At 51.4% G+C, this 25,802-nt stretch overlaps 1 protein-coding gene across 2 annotated transcripts; it reads right to left on the bottom strand.

Moving 5' to 3' along the window:
• Positions 1-2,201: 2,201 nt before the first annotated feature.
• FOSL2 (FOS like 2, AP-1 transcription factor subunit) lies at positions 2,202-24,952 on the bottom strand. Of its 2 annotated transcripts, none has more exons than XM_063078901.1 (4): positions 24,068-24,952; positions 14,101-14,352; positions 10,044-10,151; positions 2,202-7,635 (listed from the first exon to the last, which is right to left on the bottom strand). In XM_063078901.1, exons 1-4 carry the CDS (start codon positions 24,167-24,169, stop codon positions 7,117-7,119), a joined length of 981 nt encoding a protein of 326 aa, XP_062934971.1. In that variant the 5' UTR covers positions 24,170-24,952; the 3' UTR covers positions 2,202-7,116. The 2 variants fall into 2 exon arrangements, with proteins under 2 accessions (XP_062934971.1, XP_062934972.1); XM_063078902.1 differs by lacking the exon at positions 24,068-24,952 and adding an exon at positions 22,198-23,021.
• Positions 24,953-25,802: the final 850 nt, after the last annotated feature.

Genomic DNA, 25,802 nt, shown 5'->3' with positions numbered 1-25,802 from the left:
ACTGTAAGGAAGGTCAGGTGGACTGGTCCTGACAGCTCACAGCTTCTCAGGAAATAGTCCTTTTGTCGTCTCATTGGGGAGGGACAGACTCTCTGTCACCGAGAGCAAAGACAGGTGCAAGAGCAGCAGCCCGGATCAGGCCACCAGGCCTCCTCCGTGCTGGGGCCTGCTGCCTGGGGCCTGGCAGAGCCCTGTGGCCAGTGGGGGCTGGGCTGCCCATGTACACGTATCCCATCCATCCTTTGAACACATAGGGCCAGAAGGAAAATCACACCCTTCATTTCAAACATGGCCCTGGAGCCCAGAGACCGATGGCTGTACTATAATCAAGTTGCATCAGTCAACTTTGTAACCAAGCTCTATGGGTTTTAACTACTTATGTTTCCTCCTGATTTTAGCACTTCAAACCTTTTCATACGCCTTCACGTACGTGATCTCGTTGCTCAATGTGTTGGAAAATATCAGCTCCAGGAGAAATTTCTTTTTCCTTATACAGGGGCAGGTCTAATGAACAAAGAAAGCCTGGAGACAAAGTTATGTTCGCTTGGCAAACTCTAGGTCCAGCAAACGGGGATTGTCCCAGGAATCCTTCTCAGGACATCTTTCTGACGAGGGGAACTCTGCTTAGTCCTTGAAACTTCAAATTTATTGGAAACATAATCAGTAGAGTTTTTCATCAAACCAGGTCACAGAACTGGTTTGGACCAAGACAGCCTAGACTTACAGGTGACTGAACAGGCCCTCCTAGGTTTGAGGACCCAGTGGAGATTAGCCCTTATTGTTTTTCTCAGAAAAAGACTGAAAAGCTGTCTGGATGCTTTTAAGGCATTTACAGCTACACAGAGAAGCTTATGACTCCATCTAATAAGTGCCTGGCAATCATCAACCTCTCTAATTGCCATATGGGTAAAGAGGTGGAAATTCAAACAAAGTGGATTTTGAAGCGTTACTGGAAGATGAAAAATGTTATGGAAGCGCCTAGGCATGAGAGGCAAGCATAGAAACATGAGCATGTGTTTCTCTCTGGACAGCATAACCCCAAAAGCCCAGAGAAGCCAAATGTGAACATTCCGAGCACCTGCCTCCTTGGCATTTCCACCACAAGGGAAAATATCCGGTGCCCCAGAACGCACAGGTACCACTGAAACACCCCAATCCCTTTCTGCGTTTCCTACCCAGTCAGTCAGAAGGGTTTGCTACGAGGCCCAATGCTGAGACTTCTGAGCGGCCCACTTCCCTGATACCTAGGCCCACTTGAAAGGGAAAGGATGGGATATTGTCACCGCTCCTAAGTGCGTGCTCTCAGAAGACTGTCATTACCCTGTTCCTTTATGGATGAGGAAATTAAGGTTAAATGGCTTTCTCCAAATCTCATCAGCCAGTAAGTAGTGGGGGCAGGCCTAGGATTCAGGGCCCTCCTGGCTCCCAGTCCAGTGCCGTTGGGTCCTCCAGACAATGAGGCCTGCACACGGAGCTTGTGTAAAGACACCAAAGCAAGTGGTTTAATTGCCAGGGCCAGTTCTCAGCCAGCTGCCAACCATATGGGCATCAACTAATGACAGATTTACCTCCTTACCACTTACACTGTGAGGAAAGGGCACCCCAGACAGATGTTCCCCAGTCACCCTCGGTTTCCTGGTCTGCAGGACAATGGGGCCTGGGCTGACACTTTTGAGTGTTCCACACCTAACAACCTGTGACTTTTCAAAAAGGAAGTCTGGAAATGTGATCACTCCACTTATTTGCGTGCCTCAGTTGTTTTCAGAGCCCTTTCCTGCACATGATCTCATCTGACTACCGTGACAACCTTAGTGACTCGTTTAATTGGTTCTTTGAAGATTTCTGAGTTTCCAGAGTCAACCAGTTAATACAAAATACCCCAGGAAGGGACAGCACCTTCAACTTTCATTGGCTCCCATAGCAGGGGTTGGCAGCTAGCTGAGAATTAGGCCCTGAGAAATGAGAAACAGGGTTGGAAGGAACTGGGAGAGGGTCAAAGTGGGGGTGGGGAAGTTCTAACGCCCTCCAGCAGCCCACCTTGCAATTTTGCAGAAAAAGGTAGTGAGCCATGCCCCACCCCCACCTCCAGCAGAGAGACCAACTTTACCCACAAGGGTCAAAGGTGCAGAGGAACAGAAGAAAAAGAGAAGTGACAGGAGAGATGGGGGAAAAAGATGGAATAAACCAACCATCAGAGGCTCTTCAATCTTAATTCATTTTATTCTACAAAATGCTACTCAACTGAAAGTGGAAAAGCTAAACAAAACAAAAAAAAAAGCAAGGGGAAAAAAATTTTTAATGTGTTCTTTCTTCCATAGCAGCAAGCTTTTTCTAGCAAGCTTTCTTTAGTGCAAATACTGTAGGCTTGAATTACATACAGTAAAACAACAAGACAACAACAACAACAAACACCACCAGAGATGCTTCAGAGCAGAGCTACTCCTTAATTTTCAAAATTATACAAAGATTTTGAGCTCGCAGTCCTACCTGGAGGGGTCTATTTAGGAGACTCTCCAGTGGGACCATTTCATCATTACTTAAAAACAGAAAGGTGCCCAGAAAGGTAATTAAATTCCCCACAGAGCTATAGGAACCTGTACAACTTGTTTGCCTCCGGGGTCTCATGGCAGACTTCACTCCACATAATTGACATATCTCAAATACAGATGCACAAAGCTTATGATTTTCCACTATCTACCCAAATACTATATATACATTTCCCACTGCAGAATAGACACCCTGATACCTATTCTTTATACAAAGTCGAACACTTCCTTCCTCAAAATCAAGTAACCACAAACTAAAATAAATGGAATAAACTTTTAATCATAAAGAGAAAATCATTTTTGAGGAATAGAGCAGGATCTTTCATTGTGTTCTTTTACAATGTAGATTTCTTGGTGACCACTGTCCCAGAGGAATGACAATCCATCTTTAAAAACAGAACCTTTTTATACAGTTTTTACAGCACAAGTCACAAATCACTTTAGGAACAAAAAAGTATCATTATCCTAATTTTCAAAAAAAAAAGAAAAAAAAAGGAAGCAAAAGAGACAGAGGAACTGAGTCTTTTAATGCTATCTGTTTCTAATCTGTTTCTAATCAGGCTTGGTACAACACGAAGATGATGTAAACATTTAAAATAAATAATAAAATAAAAGTCAATTCTTCTCCCCCTCCCCTTCCCATACCCCCCTCAAAATTTGACCCAGCCCCTCTGAGCATGTTGTCAGCACTGAAAAATTAAAACCCTTTGTTGATGTATGGCCCAAACACTAGAAGCACTAGAAGATGCCAAATTACTAGTGGGATGACTGGGTTTACTTTCAAAAAGCTGCAGGAGGACACGGGCACACCTGGAAAGTACACACACACACGCACACTCACGCACACATGCCAACCTGTCAATAAATAGTGAGATGCTGGCTTTTAAGATGAATGCCAAGAAGACTCAACAAGCAGAACGTAGCAAGACCCCTTTACTTAAGTTTTAAAAAGAAAGTTATACACACCACATATCCTATTGGTCCACAAATTGTAGAAGGACTCAGGTTGCCCCTCCAACCATCTGAGGAGTGCACACAGCAGGGTAGGAGGAAGAGACATTTGAGGTGGCAGGATATCGGCAGGGATGGATCTTTGAGAACAAACAGACTGAAGGCGATCTTACCGTGGATCTTTGAAGAAAGACCTTCTCGCCTTGAAGTGTTTTTGTTTATCCATTACTTGGGGGCCTTTTTATAAGGGGATGCCCTGATCCCTTAGTCTCATCCTAAAGAGGCTATACGTATAAAAGTGCCTAACACAGTGCCTGGCACATAGTAGGTGCTTATTCTTTTCCTTCCTAAAGGGGCCATGCAGATGTCTGATGAGGGAAGGAAACCAACCTGAAAGTTAAATGGCGAGATTTTAAGGAACACTGTTGGTCCATCAGGGAAAAGGAAGAAAAAAGTCCCAGTGCCCCAGACAGTACAACCCCCCCTCATGCCTGGACTCAAGTGCAAGCAGAGGGAGACTCCTTTCCCCAAAGCCTGAGAGAGAAGCGGCCACCCCCGATGGCCCTTGGCTTTGAGATGCATGTGTGACTAGCCACAGTGGACACACCTGGCCTCTCACATAGGCAGAACAATGTTTGATGCGTTCGGAACCCCCCACCCCCCCAGTGATTTCTCTGCTTGGAGTTGGCTCTGGCAATTTCCTAAGCTTCACCTAGGATCTCCTCTCTTTCCTGCATCAGCAGCTGTCCTCATCCATGAGGCCAGGGAGAGGACTGTTCCCAGAGAGGCCCGCCAGGTGGCCAAGAGGACTGCGTGCTTCCCACTAGCTTATCAAGAAATGCCTGCCTTATGCCATCCCAGAGCTGCCTGCAGCCCAGCCGGAGTCCATATCAGCTGCCTCGTGGCCAGGGACACGGGGAAGCACACAGCAGTTCCTAACCCAAGCACAAAGGCATCCCCACTGCAGCTGTTCCCTTAGCTGGAGCCGTGTAGGAGGAAGCAGCCGGCCAGGTGTCTGGCCCAAGGATGTTTGTGTGTGTGTGAACTTGGACAGCAAGCCAGAAGGAAGTAAACTGAGGATATGCTCATGGATTAGGTGTGAATATTCAGCCTTCCCTGAATAACCTCTGGCTTTGGGGAAGCCAAACAATCTCCCAGGACAAAGCCAGAAGGTCTCAAAAAGGAACACAGCTCAAAGGCCTCTTAAAGTCCTGGGGGTTGGCTGGGTTTTTGCCTTCTGCTTGTCCCAACGCCAATACCGAGTGAAATCTGAACTGAAGCCAAACCCTGTCTCAGGAATGTCCAGCCTGGCCCCAAGTCATAGACTGTGACCTGCATTGGGATCCATGCTGTGCAAAGTGTGGCATAAGGGGGCTTTGAGAAATAAAAGACCAGAAACCAGCTTCATTAAAGAAATATCTACATGCATAAAGAAACAAATAGCTCCCACTTGGCTACAAATGCCACTTGAGATGATTAAGCTTTTCTGAGCTGAGTGCACCCGTTTTCTTTGCAAATCTCCCGCTACTCCTGGCTAATTCTGCTTCTTAAACTGAAGCCAGAAACTCAATTGCCCGATCTTCTTAGGAGCACCTCTCCAAGAGCCCCTGGGGAACCGGGAAGCCAGCATTATAGCCAAAGAATGTGGGAAATTACACTTTTAAAGTTTTTTGAACGAAATCTTTTTCTGTTCATCTCCTCTGTCTGCACGGCCTATCCTGGTTTACGTCACTTCCAGTCCCACTGGGCTGTTTAAGCAGAGTCTGCTTCATGCTGAGTGTCTAGCACATGTCAGTGGGTAACGGACATTAAACAATGACCAGCACGTGTGGTCTTGGTGTGTGAAGGAACAGAGGTGTGTCGCTACTCTCTCCAGAGTCGAACTTGGAAATTTATCATTTAAAATGAGCACACAATGATCTCTAGAGCTGAATCACCAATAGTGGAGTCTCCCTCAGAGCACTATCCCAGCAGAGGCCAGGTGTGACCAGAGCTGCTCCCAGGACACCCTACCAAGGCTCTACTTGACAGAAAGCTCAGAAGGAGCTGGGCCCTGGGGAGAAAGGGCACAGAGGGTGAGAGGCATGGACTCCACTGAGCTGTGTTCTTGCTGGAGGCCAGAATGACCCCTTCTCCACCCCCCACCTCCGTGGGAAGGCGACAGCTCTGTGCAGGGGGAAGCAATACATCCTAGCTCTGATTTCAGCTGCTGGAAGGATCTGACAGACAACCAGGAATGGCGCGTAAGCCACAGCCACAGCCACAGCCACAGCCACAGCTCAGCTGGCTGTTCACAGCTTGCTGACCCGGCCAGAACACACCGGGGTGGGGGCAGGGGAGTGGACAAGAGAGAGCACTTGGTGCATCGGGTGGCAGATGACCACAGAGAGCAGGAAAGGCCCAGCGCCTCACTGAGAAGCAAGCAGCCCGGGAGGGCAAGGCAGGTAGGCTCAGGGGCGGCGGCTGCCGCTGCAAACACCAGCCAACGACTGCCTCCCCCTCCCTCTCCTGCCTTCCCATCCACATCCCCAGCAGATGCTCCTCTGAGGTGTGGGGAGGGGCCACCTGGCAGCAAGCTGGGGAGGGTCCAGGCTCACGCTCATTAAATCTCCATGGGTGGCGTCACCCTGAGAGCCAGGTGGGGGAAGGGTGGAGCCCAACCAGGACTTGGAGTGATGTGTGGTTCCTAGGGAGGGACGCCTCTCTGGCCTGGAGAGAAGGGTCCAGGGGCAGAATGGCAAGGCAGTAATTACAGGAGACGCCCTGCTCAAGACACTGGCTGAAGGGAAGCTGGCTAGGACACCTGTGTGGCTTTGTTGGCACTATTTCTGGCCTGGTAATTAGGCGTTTGGCAAACCCATCCTGTGCCCCAGCTGTCTCACTCACACCCTGTCTTCTGGCCAAGCCGCTCCTCCAAAAGCCGTCTCCAAGGGTGGGGACGAAGGGTCCTCTGAGCCTCCAGTGAAGGTAGCATCTCCTCGAGAGCTCAGGAGGCCCTGCTGGTAGTTCTGGAGATGGTGGTGCACTGGGGAGCGGAAGGGTAGGGAAGGTTCTGTATTGCACTCTGACTGTCCCCTTCTGGACAAGTCAGCCCCAGCAGAAGAGTCATCTGCTGCCCCATCTCCAGAAATGAAGAGCTTTAATATTCAGGCCACCCAGATGAAATGTCATGGCAAATCTGATAAAAACCAAGAGGGATTGAAATTGACACTTGGGGAGGGAAGGGGCAAGTCGAGAGAAGGTGAAACCAAAAGGCACTGAGCATGCTTGGTGGGGTGGGGAAGGACACCATCACTCCAGAGACAATATTGTAATAAGGGGACAGGAACGGTCCAGGTCAGCTTCAGGCTCTTCAGAAGCCAGAGAGATGTCCGAGTCCACCAAACCAAGTACTCCAAGGCTTTTCAAGAAACAGGATTTGCTTGCAAGATGAATGAGGGAGGTCCCGTGGCTTCCAAGAGATCAGCCCAAGTCCCACCTGGGTCCGCCAGAGCCAGGAAGCTCCCTGGCAGGGTGTCCCTCTTGCCCTTGTGGTCCTGGAGTGCTTGAAGGTGCTGGTCCCTGGGAAGGAGGCAGTGCCGAGGGCCTCCTCCAGAGCTGGGAGGAGAGGTGCTCTGTGTTACAGAGCCAGCAGAGTGGGGGAGTTCAAAGAGTCTGATGACTGGTCTCCACTGCTACTGCTTCTGCGGTGAGCCTTGGAGCAGGACTCAGAGGGTGACGCAGGCGACTCCTGCTCCAGGACACTGGGATAGGTGAAGACGAGGTTCGAGGTGCCTGGAGTGATGGCAGGCGTGGAGGTCACCACGATGGGGGTGTGCAGGGGCTCCTCCCCATAGAAGCCCCCGGCAATGCTGATGGGCTTGATGACGGAGCGCTGGGCCTTGTCCAGCCCTGCCGATGAGGATGAGGGGCTGTCCTCTTCCAGGGGCTCCTGTTTCACGACCACGGCACCCACCAGGCCACCCCCACTGCGCATGGGCTGCAGTCCAGGAGCCGGGGGCGATCGGCGCTCCTCGGGGCTGATCTTGCACACGGGGCCGTGGGCCACCAACATGAACTCCAGCTTCTCCTTCTCCTTCTGCAGCTCAGCAATCTCTTTCTGCAGCCCTGACTTCTCCTCTTCCAGCTCCTCTGTCTCCTGCAGGAGAAAGAGAGGGATGTGAGGGGCAGCTACCTCCCAGGGACCTGCTGGTGGGGCGGTTCCAACCCAGATTAGAAAGAAAAAACCAGCCATGTCGTCAGGTAATTGTGAGAGCAGCCAGCTCAAACACGTGGTCACAGACCCCACTCGTTCTGGGTCACCTAGAGGCTCAAGATTCCTTTTATTTGAGGAACATCAGCTTGGAGGAGGGGTGAAATAACAATTGTAGCTCACATAACTGAGTGCTTACTTTGTGCCAGACACTGTGTTAAGCATTTCATAGATTATCTCATCAGTCCTCCAACAGTTTTTGAAAACAGATGTTATCATCAACCCATTTTGCAAATGAGGAAAGAGAGGTTCAGAGAGGTTTAGTAATTTGCCCAAAGTTATAGAGCTAGCAGGTAGGGTGGCCCAGACTTGAACCCCAATGTATTTGACTCCAGAGTCCATGTGCTACTCTGCTCTACTGCCTCGGTGCCCGGACTGCCCCTGGGTGCCCCTGAGGGGGTGAGTAATAGAGATGTGCACAGAGGAGGGAGAACAGAACGCAGCTCCACCCAATACCCCTTCTCTGCCTCCTCAGCCCCAGGCTGGCCCATGTGTGGACACATGAACACTAAACCCCAAGCTGCATGACAGTGGAGACTTTGTCGTGTGTGGTCCTGTATCCCCAGGGCCTAGGACAGTGCCTGGCTTGTGATAAGTGCCCATCTAACCCTGTTGGATCACCCCAGCCCCCCCTCCTTTTTGTGCTCCAGTTTCTGAAGCGTGTGTTTCAGGACTCCCAGAGACCTCGGAGAACATTCAGTTCAGCCACTGAGCTTGACAGAGGAGGAACCTAATAGCCTGAGAGGATGCCAGGGTCACCCTGCAAGGTCCTCAGCCCCCTCATCTCACAAGAAGCCAAAGCAGCAGCAGTGTGCAAATGCACGTGGAGGGAGCAGCCGTGGGAGAGGAAAAGGTGTGTGTCACCAGCCTCCCCCGCCCCTTTTTTCCCTAACATGGATTCCCGTTCACAAATGAGATACCGGCAAGAACTTCATTAAGCAGAGTACAGCATATTCCGGAGTGAAAAAAAGTTTCCATCTGTCTCAAGGGTCTGACGAACGTCATGAGCTTACCAGAGGCTTCCTGTGGAGGATGTGGCTCAGGGGCCTGGGTGGCTGGGGCAGGGGCGGGGGAGGCGGGGGAGTAGGGTGTGTGGCTTCTAAGAGGAGGGGAGGAAAGTCGAGGGACCTCGGAGGGGCGGGCTGTCCTGGGCTGGTGGTAAGGAGTGCCCAGGTAGGCTCCTTGAAGTGCCAGACCAGGGAAGGGTCAGCGTGGCAAGGGCTCTGCTGAGGGAGTCTCTCTGTGGAGTGGAGCGCTGAGCACATGTGGATCTGCGTCACTCGGGGATGGAGAACTGCCCCCATCCTCCCTGGCTCACACCTCCATGCCAGTGGTTACTACTGGCATCACAGAATTCATGCAGTGCACATGCAATACCCAAGAGTGAAGGCTGCAGCATGGACAAGGGGAAACTTAAGTAGGTAGATGGTACCTGGGAGCATTAAATAAAGTGATGGGATGTTTTCCAAAGCCCCATCTTGGCCCGTCATTGTGAGGATCACCAACAGTTTCTCATCTCCTCACTTGGAAAACATTCCACCCCAGAGAGTTGGCCCTGGCTTTGGGCTTCCTCCACAAGGCACAGGGCCCTTCCTGGAGGGAGTTACGTGAAGTTGGTCAGATCACGCTTACAAGAGGGAAGGGCAGGCCCATGGGCCCCCAGTTCTGGGCAATTAGGCAGCATGAGAGAGTGACTCACAAGGGCAGATGAGGTACCAAGCGGCTCCAGGCTCATGATAGAGGGAACTCTCCTGCCCATGAAGGATGTGAGAAAACCTCAAGAAAATACAACTCATCTGGCACGTGACCCATGTCAATCAGGAACCCAACCCCCACCCAAACCAGAATGATTAAGCCAGGCTGGGGTACTCCTGCTGGCAGTAGGCATGGGGGCAGCTGGAACCCTGGGAAGTAGCCCTGGAGGGGGCAGGTATGGACCTGCCCTGGCTCCCAGGGACTGGCAATACCAACACCCTCTGCCATCTCTCACCCAGGAGCCCCAGCAAGTCTGAAAGCAGGGAACACACAGGCACTGAGTAAAAAAAGGTGCTATGCCCAAGAAGGGTGCCCAGCTCTCTCTGGGCCCAGGCTGGTGTCAAAGGCCAGCTCCCTCCCTCTCTCTCTTTTTTCCAATCAGCATAGTGCTGACTAGTGTATTAGAAAGAAGGAATGTTCTATCTGCACTGACTCGTCTGTGGGGCACTGTGAGCAAGGAGAGGGCTAGGAGGGCCAGGAGCCCTGGGGCTCTCGCTCCGGCCCACCCAGAAGTGCTCCCCCCACGCAGAGGTCCTCACCGCCTGCAGCTTCTCCGTCAGCTCCCGGCGTCGGTTCCGGCACTTGGCTGCAGCCAGCTTGTTCCTCTCCCTCCGGATTCGACGCTTCTCTTCCTCTTCAGGAGACAGCTAGAGGCCAAGGTCAAGGATCATGATTAAAAGGGGGTAAATCGTTCTCGGCGTTTTTAAAAAGATGTATTTTTAAGTAAAGCAAGAAGCGCTTCTGGAGGAAGAGAAGGAAGGAGGGCAAAAGGAGTGTGGCCTGGCCAGGGGTCCCAGAACATGCAGCTCTCTACTGTTTGGCTGCCTAGGAGGGCACTTTGAGCTCAGTCTGCCCTGGAAGGTGATTTCCCATGTTTAAAGGGAGAACAGGGCAGCAATGGGCCAGACACTCACTGGCCCAGGCATGATGACAACATTTGTCATATCAGCCCTTATTCAGCACCCAGGCCAGAAAGCAGCAGCTGGAATGCTTCCCCAAGACAGTCCCCTCCCGCCAGCCAGGCCCGGCCCCACCCACCTCCAAACCGTGGCTAATTACTCCTCCCCATCACTCTGCCTGCTATGCAAGCCTCATTATCCCCATTTGGTTAAGTAGTTGGGCCTGGAGTCCCCACACAGGTAAGAACCACCCTGGGTATGTTCTGTTGCCAGCAGGAGGGCCAAGGGTGCCACTCCACTCCCAATTTCCTCTGCCAACCCTGGAATGCCAGCTGCTCACAATTCACCCCAACGACTCCCCAGTGTGCCTGGCACAGTACTAGGAAATCTTGCTGCCCGCTATATCCACTCATTCAACAAATGAACACCTTCTATGTTCCAGACACCATTCTAGAGGCTTGAGATTATCTGTGAACCAAAGAAAGAAAGATCCATCTGCAAAGAGCATATGATCTAGCTCCTTACAATGTAGAGGTCAGGGACTCATAACTCATACCAGAGGGCAAGAACTCTGCTCCACTAAGCAGGGTCACTGCTCTGTGTACATACAGCCCTTCGAGAGCTGTGACCTCAATGCCCCTCTCAGACAGAGGTGACACAGGAGATGGCTGTGGGCCAAAGCAGAAAGCAATGCAAAAGTAAAGAACATCCCACTCAGCTGTCAGACATTGACTGAACACCTACTATATGTCCAATGCTACACGGGGACTTAGAAGATTCCTGCCCTCGAGGACACATGGGGTAAAAGCTGAAGCCACTTTTGGGGGAGGGGAGAGAAGCTGCCCCATAGAGGGAAGTTGCCTCGACTGCTGGCCACCCCATTGAGGGAGAGTCACTGTCCTGCCCGAGCCCAGGCCAGAGTCCCAGGATGTTCCCTGCAGCCCTGGAGGTCTGTTGCTGTGATGTCCTAAACAGCAAAGCAGGGCACAGCATCAGAGAGGACAATTCCATGCCTGTCTACACTGAGGTAACCCCATAGACCAGCCGAGTTCATAAAGCTACTTGAATACTTGCTGTTCCTAAAGCCCAAAAGAGCTTGACCTGAGCCCAACAGAGTTACCAAGAGCATCTATGGCCCTGCTGCAGTCGGAGTGTAAGGCTTCCCCTAAGGCCCAGCAAGCCCCGCAGATCCCTCACTGATTTGGGACAGAAAAGAGAGAGGGCTGGCTTTGATCCATTCAAGCCTCCCTTCTGCCTTGGCTGTTTTGGACAACATTTGGCCTCCCGATTGGCCTAGAAGTCTCTCCCCTATCTGGTGAGCTATGGGGCAACTTATAGACTCTGTTGACATAGGAAGTGTTCAGGGATGGTGAGATCAACAAGGTGACAGCTTGAGTATGTCAGCACCTCATGTACCACCCACAAGCCACACACACCCTCCCTGCTGGCCACCTCACAGTCACTGCCACTGGGCTCACAGGGAGCCTCCAGGCAGGGCCAGAAGAGGTATGAAAAACTAAGGCTGGCTCCTGGTAACAGGCTCCTCCTCCAGGGGGAGGTTGGGGAAGGTGGAAGTCAGATTCAGAGGAAAGACCCTAGGGCTAGGAATCCAAACGGCCCGAGGCTCTAGGATGCTACTGCCCAGGCTTCCTCAAAGCTGCAGGAAGACTGTCTGAACTCCTAATTGATATGAGATAAAACGCTCCTAGTTCTCTCCCTCCCTCTCAAAAAAGGAAGGAAATTCTCCAGACAGATTGTCTTAGGGCACGCCTAGGTGGTGTGGTGGGAAAACTACAGGGCTGAATATCAAGAGAGGTGCATCCCCGTCCTGGCTGTGCTACTAACTTCACTGTGAATCTGGACAGGACCCTTCCTTCTGGGCCTCGATTTCTTTATCTATAAAATGGGCACAGAGGGAAAATTAGAAAAGATGGTTTCCAAAGTCCCTTCCAGATAGAAACTTTGAAATTTGGTGTGAGGTAGGCCCAGAGAAAATAAAGAATGTTCAGCACATCTTGCTTTGTCACCTGTTAGCCCAAAAGAGTCCCTCACAAGCCTGGCTCTCACTCACGGGTCACTTCCATCCTGGGACAATATTCATCAGTGACTACAAAGCTCTGTACCTTGGATTCCCTGGAGAAAGCATATTTATAAAGAACATTATGATCACTGCTACTGCAATATTTACAATTGCAATTATGGAAAGCAACCGTGAGAGTAATATTGGCCACTTGTCCCAACAGAAGCCCAACATGCAACTGTGAGCTCTGTCTATTAGTGTCCATTAAACAGACCTCCCCACGTGGCCCTGCACAAACAGTCCCACCACTAACCTACCAACGTGTAGTGGACACAAGGCCCAGCTTTGTCCTCAGAGGAGCAGGGCTCCTGAGAGAGCTTCCAGTTCCTTGGAGTGTTGATCCCCTATCCTGGGGACTACTGGCACCGGAGCCACCACTATCTACATTATCCACAAAACCATGTTTTAAAGCTCCTCATATTGGAACGTGGACCCTGGGGGTCCCAGAGTGGAGATGGGCAATAGTTGAAATGGGAAGGAGATCCAGTATAGTAACTGGAGTTCCCCAGGATAACATCTCATTTGAAGCAGGGACTCCACTGCTAACATATTTTCCCTTGCCTGGGCTCTTGGTGGCATGCCTTGTAGAAAGAGCACTGTGCAGGGAGTCCAGGGAACTGGGTTCTAGTCCAGACTTTCCCATTCACTTGCCAAGTCACCCCAGCAGGTATGTCTGGGCCTTGGCTGTATCATCTGTGAAGGCAGACAGATGAGGCTCTTTTAGGCCTCATTCTCTGCTTCCTGGAATTACGCATGATTGTGATGGCTCCCTCTGGGACCAGGGTCAGCGCTGCCTTGGCTCACTATTAATATAGGCAATGGGCCTTTTGTAAATTGGGTAGATGCTGCCTAAATAGCAGAGGCCTCACCATTTTCTGGCTCCCCTCCCAGCCAGGTGAACTGCCTCTCAAAGATGAGCCCCTTGAGGAAAGAAAGGCACAGATCTACCTTCCTCTCAACCTCCCCCATCAGCTGAAGCTGCTGAGCAGACTAAGGCCCAGAGTCACTGTACTTCTGGAACACATATTCTAGGCCAGTGAGATGGGCTCCTGCTTCGAGTTGGAGGCCTGGGACACTGAGGAGGCACAGAAGGTCATGTGGGCAGTATAGGCCTAGAGTCTGACCCTTTAGGTCTGCTGGGTGCCTGGCCTGCACCAGCCCCTGGGAGACAGCTAAGGGCTAATCCAAAAAAGCTCACAGCCGGGATTCATTGGCTGCTTGTCCTGGGAGCAGAGAAGGACACTGCTGTCAGCAGGTCCCAACAGTGCTTCCCACTGGCTAACACCTCACCAATCACACGTGCTTTCCCACACACGATCTCACTTGAGCAGCAGCAAGTCCTGGCTGGCAGGGCCATTATCCTCATTTTGTGGCTGAGGAAACTGAGACTCAGAAGTTCTAAGAGATATAGGAGAAATGAGAGCCAGGCCTGACTCTTGGGTCTCCGGCACTGCCTCTAATGAGGAGGAGGATGTGCTCCTTGTCCCCAGCTCCCTCATCTCCCCAGTGCTCCCAGAACACTAACCCTGCTCCCCGCCCATCTGCAGATCAACATCCTGTGCTTATGAGGCCCCCAAAGTCCCTGATGTGGCCCCTTTCTGCTGGTCTGAGTTGTACCTGCTCATCTCTCCTCCTGCGGCCCACAGTGGTGCCAATGGTCTTGATCACGCCAGGTCTCGGGAGGGCCATGTGCCCAGGGACAGAGGCCAAGCCCGGCAGAGGACTGTAGGGGTGCGAGCGGGGGTATGGGTTGGACATGGAGGTGATCACCGTGGGCTGCACCATCCACTGCAGGTCCTGGCTGGTCGTGATTGCGTTGATGGTGGGGATAAAGGCACTGCCTGAGCCAGGCATATCTACCCGGAATTTCTGAAATGAGAAGAAAAATACAATCAAGCCGATAAATACAGAGCAGAACAACACAAACAGAGCCAAGAGGCAAAAACCAGCAGAGAGCAGGGGACTGAGAACTCTATCCCCAGGTAGTTCGGTGAGGACGCTCTCATATCCCAAGTGACTTGTAGGAGAGACTAGTCCCCGGCTGCTCACACTCAGCAGGCCTTCCCTTAGGCCCTTCAGAATGCGCATCCACAGGATGGGGCACCTGGAGCTCCCAAGCCTCTGAGTCACCTGCCAATTATTCCCCAGGGTACTGGCTCAGGACACCCTGAAGAAATTTGCAAACCAGCAGCTTTGGAGCAACAAAGACCACCAAGAAGCATATTGGGTCTGCTTTTGTCACTTTCCAAAGAGCTTCAGGATGAGGCTATGATCCCATCAGAGCAAGGCCAGGTCCATGGAAAGGTGTCCTCCAACCCCTGAGACGAAAAAGTGGTGGCATTTGCAGCCAGACTTCCCCTTGCTGTCCTTGTCCCTCCTCCTTTCCCTTCACCAGCATCTTAATTGGGGCAGACGTGTGTCCATCTCTCTACCTATCTGCATACCTATCTGTGTTCACAAATATGTCTGTGGGAAATTCTGGTGCTGCCAGTTCAGAGTTCTCTCTCCATCTCTTAATTTATGCCTAGACCATACTGTAGAGCTCTCTGGAACATTCTATTAAAAATATAAGACAATGACAGACTAAAAAAACTAAAATGGACTGTGCTTCTCAGCAGTTGGACTTGACCTTTCTCCAAGGGAAGGTCCTCCCACTTCCAGCTTTTCAAGGGAAAACCCCCCTAACAGAACCCAGGGGAACCCTCATCCTCAGATAATTGCTATATCCACAAAAATGCTCTCCAAAAAGTTTCTTCCCTAACCAGGTGGGTGAAACAACAACAGTAATAATAGCGTAACACTCACTGAGTGCTTACTAAATGACAGACATATTAGTATCTCACCTAGATTATCTCATTAATCCTCCCTCTGAGGTAAGAACAACCATTATCTCCAATGCAGAGGCAGAAATTTAGTCTTAGAGGGAACAAGTAATTTATCAAGGCCACATTGCTAATAAGCAGTGGGGTTAGGATCCAAACCCAGTTCAGTCTGACAAAGAGGCCAAAGCCCTCAAACACAGTGCCACCCAAGCTTCTTAGCATTGCTTCTTTCTTCCTTGAAATCTGGCTCCCAGTTCTGGTATCCACCCCCATTGCGCTCAGAGCCTTGGGTCATCCCTGCCAAGGGTCTCCACAGACATTCCCTCTCACAGTTCTATTTGCCCCAAATGAAATCCCACTATGACTAGCGTGGATGCTATAGTATCCCCCTATCCTGGTCCAATCAGACCAACCAGGATTAGAAGCATTAGCAGCAATGGCAGCTGCCACCACCACTGTCTTTGCCTCTGGTGACAACCTCTGGGTTCCTGCTGTGTAAATAAAGTGAAGCTTAACTCGCTGTAACTGACAGCTGGAGACCTTTCCTAGCCCAGCCCCCTGCCACCCGCCTGATCCCAGTCTGGGTGGTGGAATGTGGCTACCTCACTTCCCAGACTGCCCCGGGGCCCCAGGCCAAGGGCATTCAGTGAAGAAAGCTGCTCAGCTTAATGGATTCTGGGATCTCGTGAGGAAAGTTACCCAGTGCAGTGGATTCTGGGATTCTGTGAGGAAAGTTACCCAGTGCAATGGATTCTGGGGTTCCGTGAGGAATGCTACCCAGTGCAGTGGATTCTGGGGTTCCGTGAGGAATGCTATCCAGTGCAGTGGATTCTGGGGTTCCGTGAGGAATGCTACCCAGTGCAGTGGATTCTGGGGTTCCGTGAGGAATGCTACCCAGTGCAGTGGATTCTGGGGTTCCGTGAGGAATGCTACCCAGTGCAGTGGATTCTGGGGTTCTGTGAGGAATGCTACCCAGTGCAGTGGATTCTGGGATTCCGAGAGGAATATTACCCAGTGCAGTGATTCTGGGATTCTGGGATTCTGTGAGGGGAGCTGCCCAGAGCAATGGATTCAAAGTTGCGCATCTGAAGGCAAAGACACCTGGGCTTATCAGGAGCTGACGGAAAAGAAGCAGGTGTGTATGGGTGGGTGTGAAGGAGGGATGGCAGCAGCCAACAAGGAAGGATCTGAGCGGGAACTGATCTTCAAGGAAGAAAATGGGGCTGGGCTGTGAGGGGACACAGCATGTGAGAAGCGCAGGCAGAAGTCCCAGATGGTGGGTTCGCTGGGGGCTGCAGGGCGGGAGGGCTGGAAGCGGCCCGGAGGCTTGGCCCGCCCTGAGTGCTCTGCCCTGGGCAAATCTCTGAGGACTCAATCCCGTGGATGGAAGGGGATACGAACACCAAACTTCCCGTCTGTCACGAGGATTAAATAAGAAGCTACTTGTGATCACAGGCTATAAGCACACTGTGGTTCTCAACCCTGGCTGCTCAAGAACATTCTGAGGAGCTTGTAAAAAACACTAATGTTGGAGCCTCGCCATTAGAGTTCTAAATAATTGGTTTGGGGTGGGGTTCTGATAAAAGTATTTTTTTAAAACTCTCAAGGAGATTCTAACATGCAGCCAGGATTGAGAAACACTGCCCGAAACAAATGGGAGCTGGTGTCGTCATCACCACTGCCATCATCATCGTGTGTCTGTACTCTGTGCAGGGTGGCTCCAGGGAGAATTGCCAGTTTCCCACTCCTGGGAAGCACCCAATTTTTAATTCCATTTCTCTCCCCAAGTCAGACTGTGGGTTTGAAGAATACCCGAGGCATCCAGTACAATGGTTTAAGGGGACCCCCACCTCCATGGGGGAGCTGTCAGCCTTTCTTTCAGGAAAGCACCCAAGAAATTCACTCCTCCTTCCAGCAAACAAAAGGGCTCCAGTGTTTAGGCCTGGGAAAGCAAACAAAAAACCTGAAGCAAAGCTTGGAGACTAAGATCCCTCGGGAATAAGTGGATCCCTCTCGGCCCCTTTAGGGTCCTCCAGTCCACCTGCTCTGCGGATGGCAGGTCTACAGAATATGTTCTCCAGTATACATCAGCCAGATTCCTTGCAGCAATGGCTTGGTCTAGACAAAACAAGACAGTAATAAAAACCAGGCAGGAGGTAATGACTGCCTCTGTAACGCATGCACACCTTGTTTCAGACAGGAGGTAAAGCCATCTGGATAATACACTGGCTGCAAACTGCAAGGAAAACAATGTCCCATCCCCAGAGGGGACTGGGACTCTGATAAAAAAGGCTTTTGTCTCCAAGAGGAGCCTCTCTGGGAGACACACAAAAGTTTCAATTAGATCTGGAGGATTGTCTCAACTCCAAACATGTTATTCAGAAAGCAACACTGGGATAGGAGAGAAGAGGAGTTTGTGGTCCCAGAAGTTAGCCTGCATTATTTTAGGCCAACAGACCCAAGAATTAGCCAAATGTCACACTGGGCATAAACCATGGTTTTCTAAGAACAAGTTAACAATAAGCAGAAACCAAGATAGAGTTTCCCAGCTTCAGGCATTCAGGAAGTTTTAGCCTTGCTGCAGTACCAGGTGTGTACTGGGAGTGAGGGGATGGGGAGAGGTAACCCAGGACCCCTCTTCGGCCCCCTAGGAAGCTTCTCTAGGACAGGATTGAAGATGCTGGATGGCTGGGTGGCATTCCAGTCTGGCAAAACTTCTAAATACTTTATTTAACTGTGTCACCCGATCAACTTCTGGATGGGCATGAATGCCTATAAAAGGACAAAGTGGTCCTATCGACCTCCTTGAGCAGAGTTTGGCAAACTTTTGCTGTGAAGGGCCAAATAGCAAATATTTTAGGCTTTGTGGGCCATATGGTCTCTGTTGCCACTCAACTCTGCCACTGCAGTGTGAAAGCAGCCATAGATGATATGTAAACAAATAGGCATGTCTGTGTTCCATTAAACTTACTTACAAAGATACTCAGGCCACTGTTTGCTGACTCCTGCCTAGAGGATCATTCTCATCACCTATGCTCAGGTTGGAAGGAAAAGAACAGAGAGAAATGAGAGAGCAAAAAATCAGAACTGAGATATTCCTCTCATCCAGGGAGCCAAGGGGATGGGCTTTGACTCCTGGGCTTGAATCTCTAGACCCTGAGCCGAAGTTCATGCTCTTACAAGCCCTGTTGTGGGCCTTTGGGCACGGACACCTCCATTACCCTGCAGCACCCTGTGCCAAGGGTGCCATGGTCTGCTCAGTATGAGTGCTCCTCCCATTGCCAGTAAGAGAGACAGCTGGGAACACAGGGCCTCTAGGGCCACCCAACTTCAGCAGGTCAAGGAAGTCCCTCAGCCCTGCAGTTGCTGATTTGGGAAAATAGACTTTTGGGATTCTACAGCAGGGCCTTGAATTCAGAAATAAGGGTCACACCTATAGCTTTTGCTAAAGGGTCTCAGAACTAGGGTTTGGACACCCATTTCCCACAGGCCTGGATGGGGCAGAGGGCTTATCCCAGAGACTCCTGAGCTGGATAAATTCGAGATGGAAGCCAGAGTTGGTGTTCTTGGTCCATCCCCTCAGCCAGGCATTTCTCCATCAGAGTAATTCTTGTCTGACCCACCAAGCATTCAAACCATGAACCCCTGTGGACTCTCTGACCTGCCTCATGGCAGGCAGGTATGATCGTGGATGTCTAGGAAGGGTCTGGATTTTTTTCTGCTAGGAGCCCCTTTTTTCGATTCCTAAGAATCTAAATGGAAAATTCCAACATCCCAGATTTGCTCAGGGTAAGAAAAAAGCGTAAAAGCAAATGCTCCCTCTTATTTTCCATAATATCCCTGTTGAGGTACAGTTTGATGCAACTGCTGTATACTTTTACTGAACTCGGGATGGTCTCCAAAGTCTTCTACATGGAATTCGCCAGTCTTCACAAATTCTGCATTGGATATCACTTTGACCTCTGACTCTTCATTCCTCTCTGAGGAAATGCCACTTATGTCACAATGGAAATTACTGCTAATAACTCATGATTTCCTAGAGTTTTACGGTACACAAATGTATCTCAGGTGACTCGTCTCTTGTCAGCCTCTTCTCCATCCCAGGTTCACTTGAAAGAACCACTCTGTCCTCCTCCATCTCACTGCCAGGGTGAAGAAAAGCAGGGAGAAAAAGAAAAGGCAAGGAAAAGAAGACAGTGACTGATACCAAGTTATCCCTGGGCTCCCCGGTTTCTTTCTTCCCAGGGCCCTTTTGGCTAAAAGGTCCACCCCGGAACACTGGAGCATTCGCTCCACTCTTCTGTGGACCCCTTTTGTACCCCACCAATCCTCAGAGCTCTGCACTTAATGGGAAGGTCGTGTCATCTTCTCTTCCCTCAGAGCCCCAGGAGAGTGAGCCAGGTGAGGTCTTAGTGCCATATGACAAGCTGAGAGACGGTGGTGGGCCAGGGGTTTGGCACAGATATATTTGCCTGAGTCAGGGCAGCTGCCATCATTTTGAAATGTGGCCACCAAGATACCACATACAGCATGGATAAGGCATACGTAATGATGCTATTTGTAATGAGACAAAGTAATGATGCTATTTCTTTTTTCTTTCTTTCCACAAATAGAGCAGAGGGTTAGTTTCCCTAAGTCTCAAAACCAGTGTTTTTATTTCTATTTAATGCAGGGAAAAACCCAAAGTACAGATGGCAGGGGCACTGTCACCAAAGGTGCCTGCTTTGGTGTACTTTGTCGTGGGAAGTGTTCTCCCAGGCTCCTAAGATTGAGACCTACAGGACTTGGGGTCACATTCTATTTTGGACCCAGCCTGATCATTCAGACTTTGTAAGTCAGATTCGGTTCCAAAGATCTTTTGCTAATTTCCAAATAACAAATCCACCTTTCAAAGGGCAAGGATTTGTTAGTAGGGAGGATTTTCAGAAGAATTTGCTGAAACCCATTCCAAAAGAGGAGCATTGCAAAACCTTTCTGAGTCTGACCAATAGCCACAGCATTCAAATAAGCATTTAGTCTCCTGAAGGAAAAATGATGAAGGGGACAACAGCAATTTGGATTTACAAGTTCTGGTGTGTTTGTATTATGATAAGAAAGAAAGAAATTAAGTCTCCTAATTTTACACTCACCTTGAATAGTGTGATAGGCAGAAATACAGTAATGGAAATGCACTCAGTGTTTTGGATAGGAAAATTCAACTGCCATTCAGACAATATATGGCTGCTATTTCACCCCACTCACTTTGATGAAAAAGTGAAGTGACTTACACACCAAGAATCAGCGAACAGACAAATTCCTGGGACAACATTTGATTCTAATTTACAACATCTGTAAGATCAAGGCAAAAAAAAAAAGCACACTTAATATACACCTCCCACCTTCCACCAATTCTGAATAACGCCCCCCTCCTAATACGAACACATCAAAAAAAAAAAAAATCAAGACTTGGGAATTTAAAAACATTGTGCTGGCACCCTAATGAACAGACATCAAAACAGTGAAAGAAAAAAAGCACTCCTTTTTCAAGCAGGTTTTATTTAGAACAAAATTTAAATTTAAAAAAATGAACTCATTTTGAAGCCAAGCATTTCCTAGTTAACCACTGTTAAATATAGGCATTTATTTGTCCCTAATGAAAAAGCAAAAAATCCTAAGAATTCCAAAAACTAAGCAAGTTAACACTGAGGCTGGAAAAATACATTCCCAAGATAGTTCTTCTAAATATGTCCCATAGGGGGCACTAGAGAGGTATGATTGAGGCAGACTTGGGAATCACAGTCATTTCTGGTAAAAGTTCTTTGATGTGAGGAATGTCCCAGCCTGGTACAGTTGGCAAAAGTTCACTCCGGGGAATTTTATGCGTGTGTCCATGTGTGTGCGTGTGTGCGTGTATGTGTGTGTGCGCGTGCGTGTGTCTGTGCTGGGAAAGGGTGGTTAAGGAAGAAGAGAGCTAGTCTGGTATTTCTTGACTCCAAAAAGGAAATACCCCCTTGATTTATTTTCACAAGTTATCTGAGAAACAAACAGCAACCTTGGAAAAGTTCTGGGTCTTGTTTTTGTTTTGCTCTTTCATTAAAAGGGGGCCCAGCTGATGAAAACAAGTTATGAAATGACCTATGTTTGTGTAACTGGCTGGATTGCGTAATGCTCAGGCCCTGAAACCGTAATAGTCGAGCAGCCAGGCAGGGCATATATCTGCGAGGTGTTTTCCTAGGAAAGTTAGGAGAGAGAAAACAACAACAACCCCAAGGAGGGGGAGGTGCATGCACGAACAAAACAAAATCACCAATGACCAACCTTTGAGGCTAAAACTATAACTGGAACAGGAAATATTTTTCATACCTCAAGTTCCTGCCATATACAAGAACAGAGGATTTAAAAGAGTTGTCTGCCCTCCCCCACCAAAGTCATGGAACCCATGGCCATGTGTTACATTCAAGCTTTATGAAGCTAGAGAGGAGAGGATAGCTCTGGCTTGAGTAACCAGCAACGAGTTTATCGGGAATATTGAACCCCACAAACAAAGAGACCTGGAAAAAATAATACTCACTTGCTCAAGGAAAAACCAGAGAACCGTCTTACACTGACTGGTTCATTAAGATGCCCGTCCACTAACTGCCGGGAAAGTCTCCCAGCAAAGGAAGCTGGGAGAAATAAAGTGATTACAGGCTTTATCTGGTATGTAATAAAGTTACCTTGAGATCGGGTGGGGTAATAACACAGACTTGTGAAGTAACAAAGCCTGTAAGGTCAGTCCCCAGGACCACAGGGCAGTTTTGCTCAAAGTTGGAGCGATGATGGAAAAACCCTCCCTGCTCCTCCACCCCCTCCGGCCACCGCTGCCCCCACCCAGGCGCAGGCAGACCAAAACACTTGTCTAATGTGGCATTACCTTGATAATCGCTTTGGTTTGAAAGGCACCTCAGTCATGCCGCTCAGCCGAAAAGTCAGGCATATATGCGAGAACCCCGTGCACTGGTTATTGCTAATTGCAAAATCCTCATGTGTTACAGCACGCTAGGAATTAGCCAACAGCTGCTTTTTGCTTCGGTAATGAGGCCCCATTACACTCTGCTGGACTGAGTTCTCTTCCTTCTTCCTAGCACTGGTTTCCTGTCTGATTTTCTTCCAAAAGAGGGAATTGCCTCCGCTCACATCCTGGGCTCAAAGCCCTAGTGACACAGATTATTCAGTTGGGGCACTGATGTCCGGTCTGACTTCCAGGCCCCAGGGTCTGAGCGAGGCCAGGCAGCGAGATTGTGACATCTCGATGATCGCTGCTATAGACACATTAGTGAAAGAACAGAGAAGAAATCAAAAGATCCCTTCCTGATTCTGAAAAGAGATAGGCGTTTGGGAGTTTGTTGAATTGGAGAGTGAGAGAATGGGTATAAGTGACTCCAACCCACTGCCTAATGATGTTTTGATTCAATACAAACCACCAGTGGGCTGGGAAGCAAACATAATCAACAACTTTTTGAGTAAAACTTTAAACTCATCACCTTGGTGCTCATTATGGAGGGTGCATTGACTGAATCTTCAATGCACAGACTAGGCTCCCTACGGTCGGTGCTTATGGGGGCACCAAGGAGAGGTAGAGGGAAGACACGGGGAAGCCGTTTTGGGGACTCACCAGGTATGCGGAATCACTTTGGAACAAGGTATCCCGCTTCAGATCCAAGAGAGAGGCCATGTTTCCATCATATTTTCCAGCTCGGTCCACCCCTCCCTGGAAGCCCACCCCAGCCCCTCCTGTCTGGCTGACTTCTAAAGGCCAAGGCCACTGCCTTGGGGAGCAACTTGCTGCAGCCAACTTGGCTAGAGACTCCACAGATGCTGACCAAGGTGGACTTCAGGTTGTAGGGGGCCCTGTATGTTAATCCAGATCCCTCCCAAGACAGAGGCAGTGGGGGGAGCTGCTGCAGAGGGCAGGCGCCCTACCAGTACCACCACCCCACCAGCACCCTTCTGGTATTTATAAACACATAGATCGCAGGCACAACCCCTCTAGTGCAAACCAGTCCGTCTGCTTTGGAAACAAGTTGTTTTTCTGCTTCCAGAACCATCCAGGACCTAGGTGATGTTCCTTTCTCCCACTTCTCTCTGCCGGCCTCCTTGCCTCAAGTACCTCCAGACCCTCAAGACGCTCCTCCTCCGGGGGCACTGCAGGCTCCTGCCCAGACCCTTACAGGAGACAGGCACCGAGGCGGCGGCAGGAGCCAGTCAAGGTTGGCCTTGACCTTCGCACCTGACTCTCAGAGCGGCAACCCTCACCCTCACGCCGGCTTTCTTAAGAACCCAACCGTATTTGAGTCCTCAACCTCTTTTAGAAATGAGCTGAGACTGACGGCGAACAGGGGAAGAGAGGGAGGGGGCTCTCCGCAAGAATAGGGTCCCTAGATGTCAGGAGGGGCCAGTGGGTGCGAAGATTTTCTCGTCCGTCCACCGCAGAGCGAGAGGAGAAGGCGCGGGGGTGGGGGTGGGGGCGGGTATTCTTGGAAGGAGGTTAACAGGCTGGGGGGGAGCTTGCAATTCTAGCAGTTTGGATAAAATGAAGTGTGAAGGAAAGGACTTGTTGGCTCCTCAAGCCTGCTACCGTTTTAAAAAATAATAAAGTGTGGGGGGGGGGACGAAAATCCAGAATTTACAATGGTGGCCCATAGGTATTTTCTCGCCAAGCCAAGAAAGGAGAGAAAGGAGAGGCAGTGGCGTGGGGCGGGGGTCCGACCGCGCCGCCAGGTGCACCCGGGGCCCGCACCTACCTGCTGGCCGCCGCTGCCGCTGGAGTAGGACTCGGCGTGCGCAGGAGAGCCGCTGCTGCCCCGGGACGAGGTGTCAAAGTTCCCGGGATAATCCTGGTACATGATCCGCGGTGGGGGCCGGAGAGGAAACAGGGTTTTTTCTTCCCCCGCCCTCGCCGCGGCCGCGCACCGGCTGCTGCGCGCTCGCTCGTCCGCCAGCCGCGCCGCGGGCTCTAGTCTTCGTTCCCGGGCTTCCCACGGCGGCGGGCGCGGACAGGGAAGCAGCGACACTCCGGGAAGCGTCCCCCGAGCGCCTCGCACGGCACTTCTTTCCTGCTCCGCGAGCGCCGCGGGACCAGTTGTCCACCCAGTCCCTCCCTCTAAAAAGTCGGCGCGTCCCTCGGTCCCTCCCCTGCGCGCGCCCTCCCGCCCCCGCGCGCAGCCGGAGCCCAGCCGGACACACGGCCCGATCCAAAACTGGAAATCAAAAAAGAACTGGAGCTCGGCGAGCCTCGCCTACCAGCTCTGGGGACCCCCGATCTCAGACAGGGCCAAAAGGGCGAAAAGAAAGGCTGCCCGCTTGGAGAAACTTCTATTTCCTCCTTTTCGAAAAGGAGCCCGAGAATAAACTTCCTGTGGCCGACTCGCCGCCGGAGTTTCGGAGCGGCTCAGACACTTGACTAGGAGCAGAAGGCAGCGTGCGCCCGCCCCGTGGCCCCAAGCGCGCCTGCAGGACAGCGGCCCGTGGGGGTCAAGCTGAAGCCCGCTCCCCGCGCCGCCGCTCCGGCGCCCAGACCTGCACCCCTTCCCCCGCGCCGGCTCCCGGACGGGCCCGCCTCGCCCGTCCGCGCCTCTCTCTCTGTCCCCGCCGAGCGCCGCTCGCTCGCTGGTTCGCTCGGAGCCCCTGAGCTCTGCCTGAGATGAGTCACTACAATGGCACGAGTTCAACTCCACACTCTTTATTATCCAACCCCTATACCATGTGGATTCACTCACGTCAACGCGACTCCACCTCGCAGGGAGGAGCGCACGAGGAGGCGGGGGCAGGGGCCGAGGAGGAGGAGGAGGAGGAAGAGGCTCCGGAGGGAGGGGACGAGGCGGGCGCAGCGCTCCTCCCCGCGCCCCGCTCCCGGCCGCGCTGACGCCAGCCGCACACCCCGCGCGAGGAAGGAAGGCGGTGGCCGGGGTGGGAGCGGGCGGCCCGCGTGGTTTCGGGGAGCCGAGGCAGGCCTGGCCGTTCCGCACCCCCGGGGCCCAGGGCCCTTGGTCTGTTCCATCGGCGCACGTTGCCAAAGATGGTCATTTGCGTTAGAGGACGCGAGTGCGGGTTTCCTCGCTCTCGGGTGACGTGGAGGGAGGGATTCCCTCGCCCGCTCCCGAGCGCGCCGCGGCCTCCACCCCCTGCTCTCCCCCCGCCCCTGGAAGGGGCGCGAGCCCGGGCTCCGAGTTTTAGGAAATAATCCCAGTCCTGAAGACAGGACCCCGCGGTTCAGTGCGGCGCCACCGCGAGGCCGGGAGCCCGGCACGCAGAGCCGCTCGCAGGGAGGGCGCGGCCGTGCGCGGTCGTCGCGCCCTTAGCGGCGCCGCCCGGTGCAGCGGGCGCCCTGGGCGCGAAGGGTCCCCGCGCCGCCCTGCGGCCGGCCTTGGCGGGGCTGGCCTGCCTATTTTGCTCTCCGTGGCGGGCTGCCCACTGTCCCCCTCCCCCTTTTTAAACTCCGGTCCTGCAATTAAATGAACCAGTCAAGACATTCCGGCC

The sequence above is a fragment of the Cynocephalus volans genome, chromosome 14 (genome assembly GCF_027409185.1).
Source record: "Cynocephalus volans isolate mCynVol1 chromosome 14, mCynVol1.pri, whole genome shotgun sequence".
Classification (NCBI taxonomy): Eukaryota; Metazoa; Chordata; class Mammalia; order Dermoptera; family Cynocephalidae; genus Cynocephalus; species Cynocephalus volans.
Note: the sequence above shows the minus strand (reverse complement) of the source record. Positions and strands in the feature narration are given on the sequence as shown.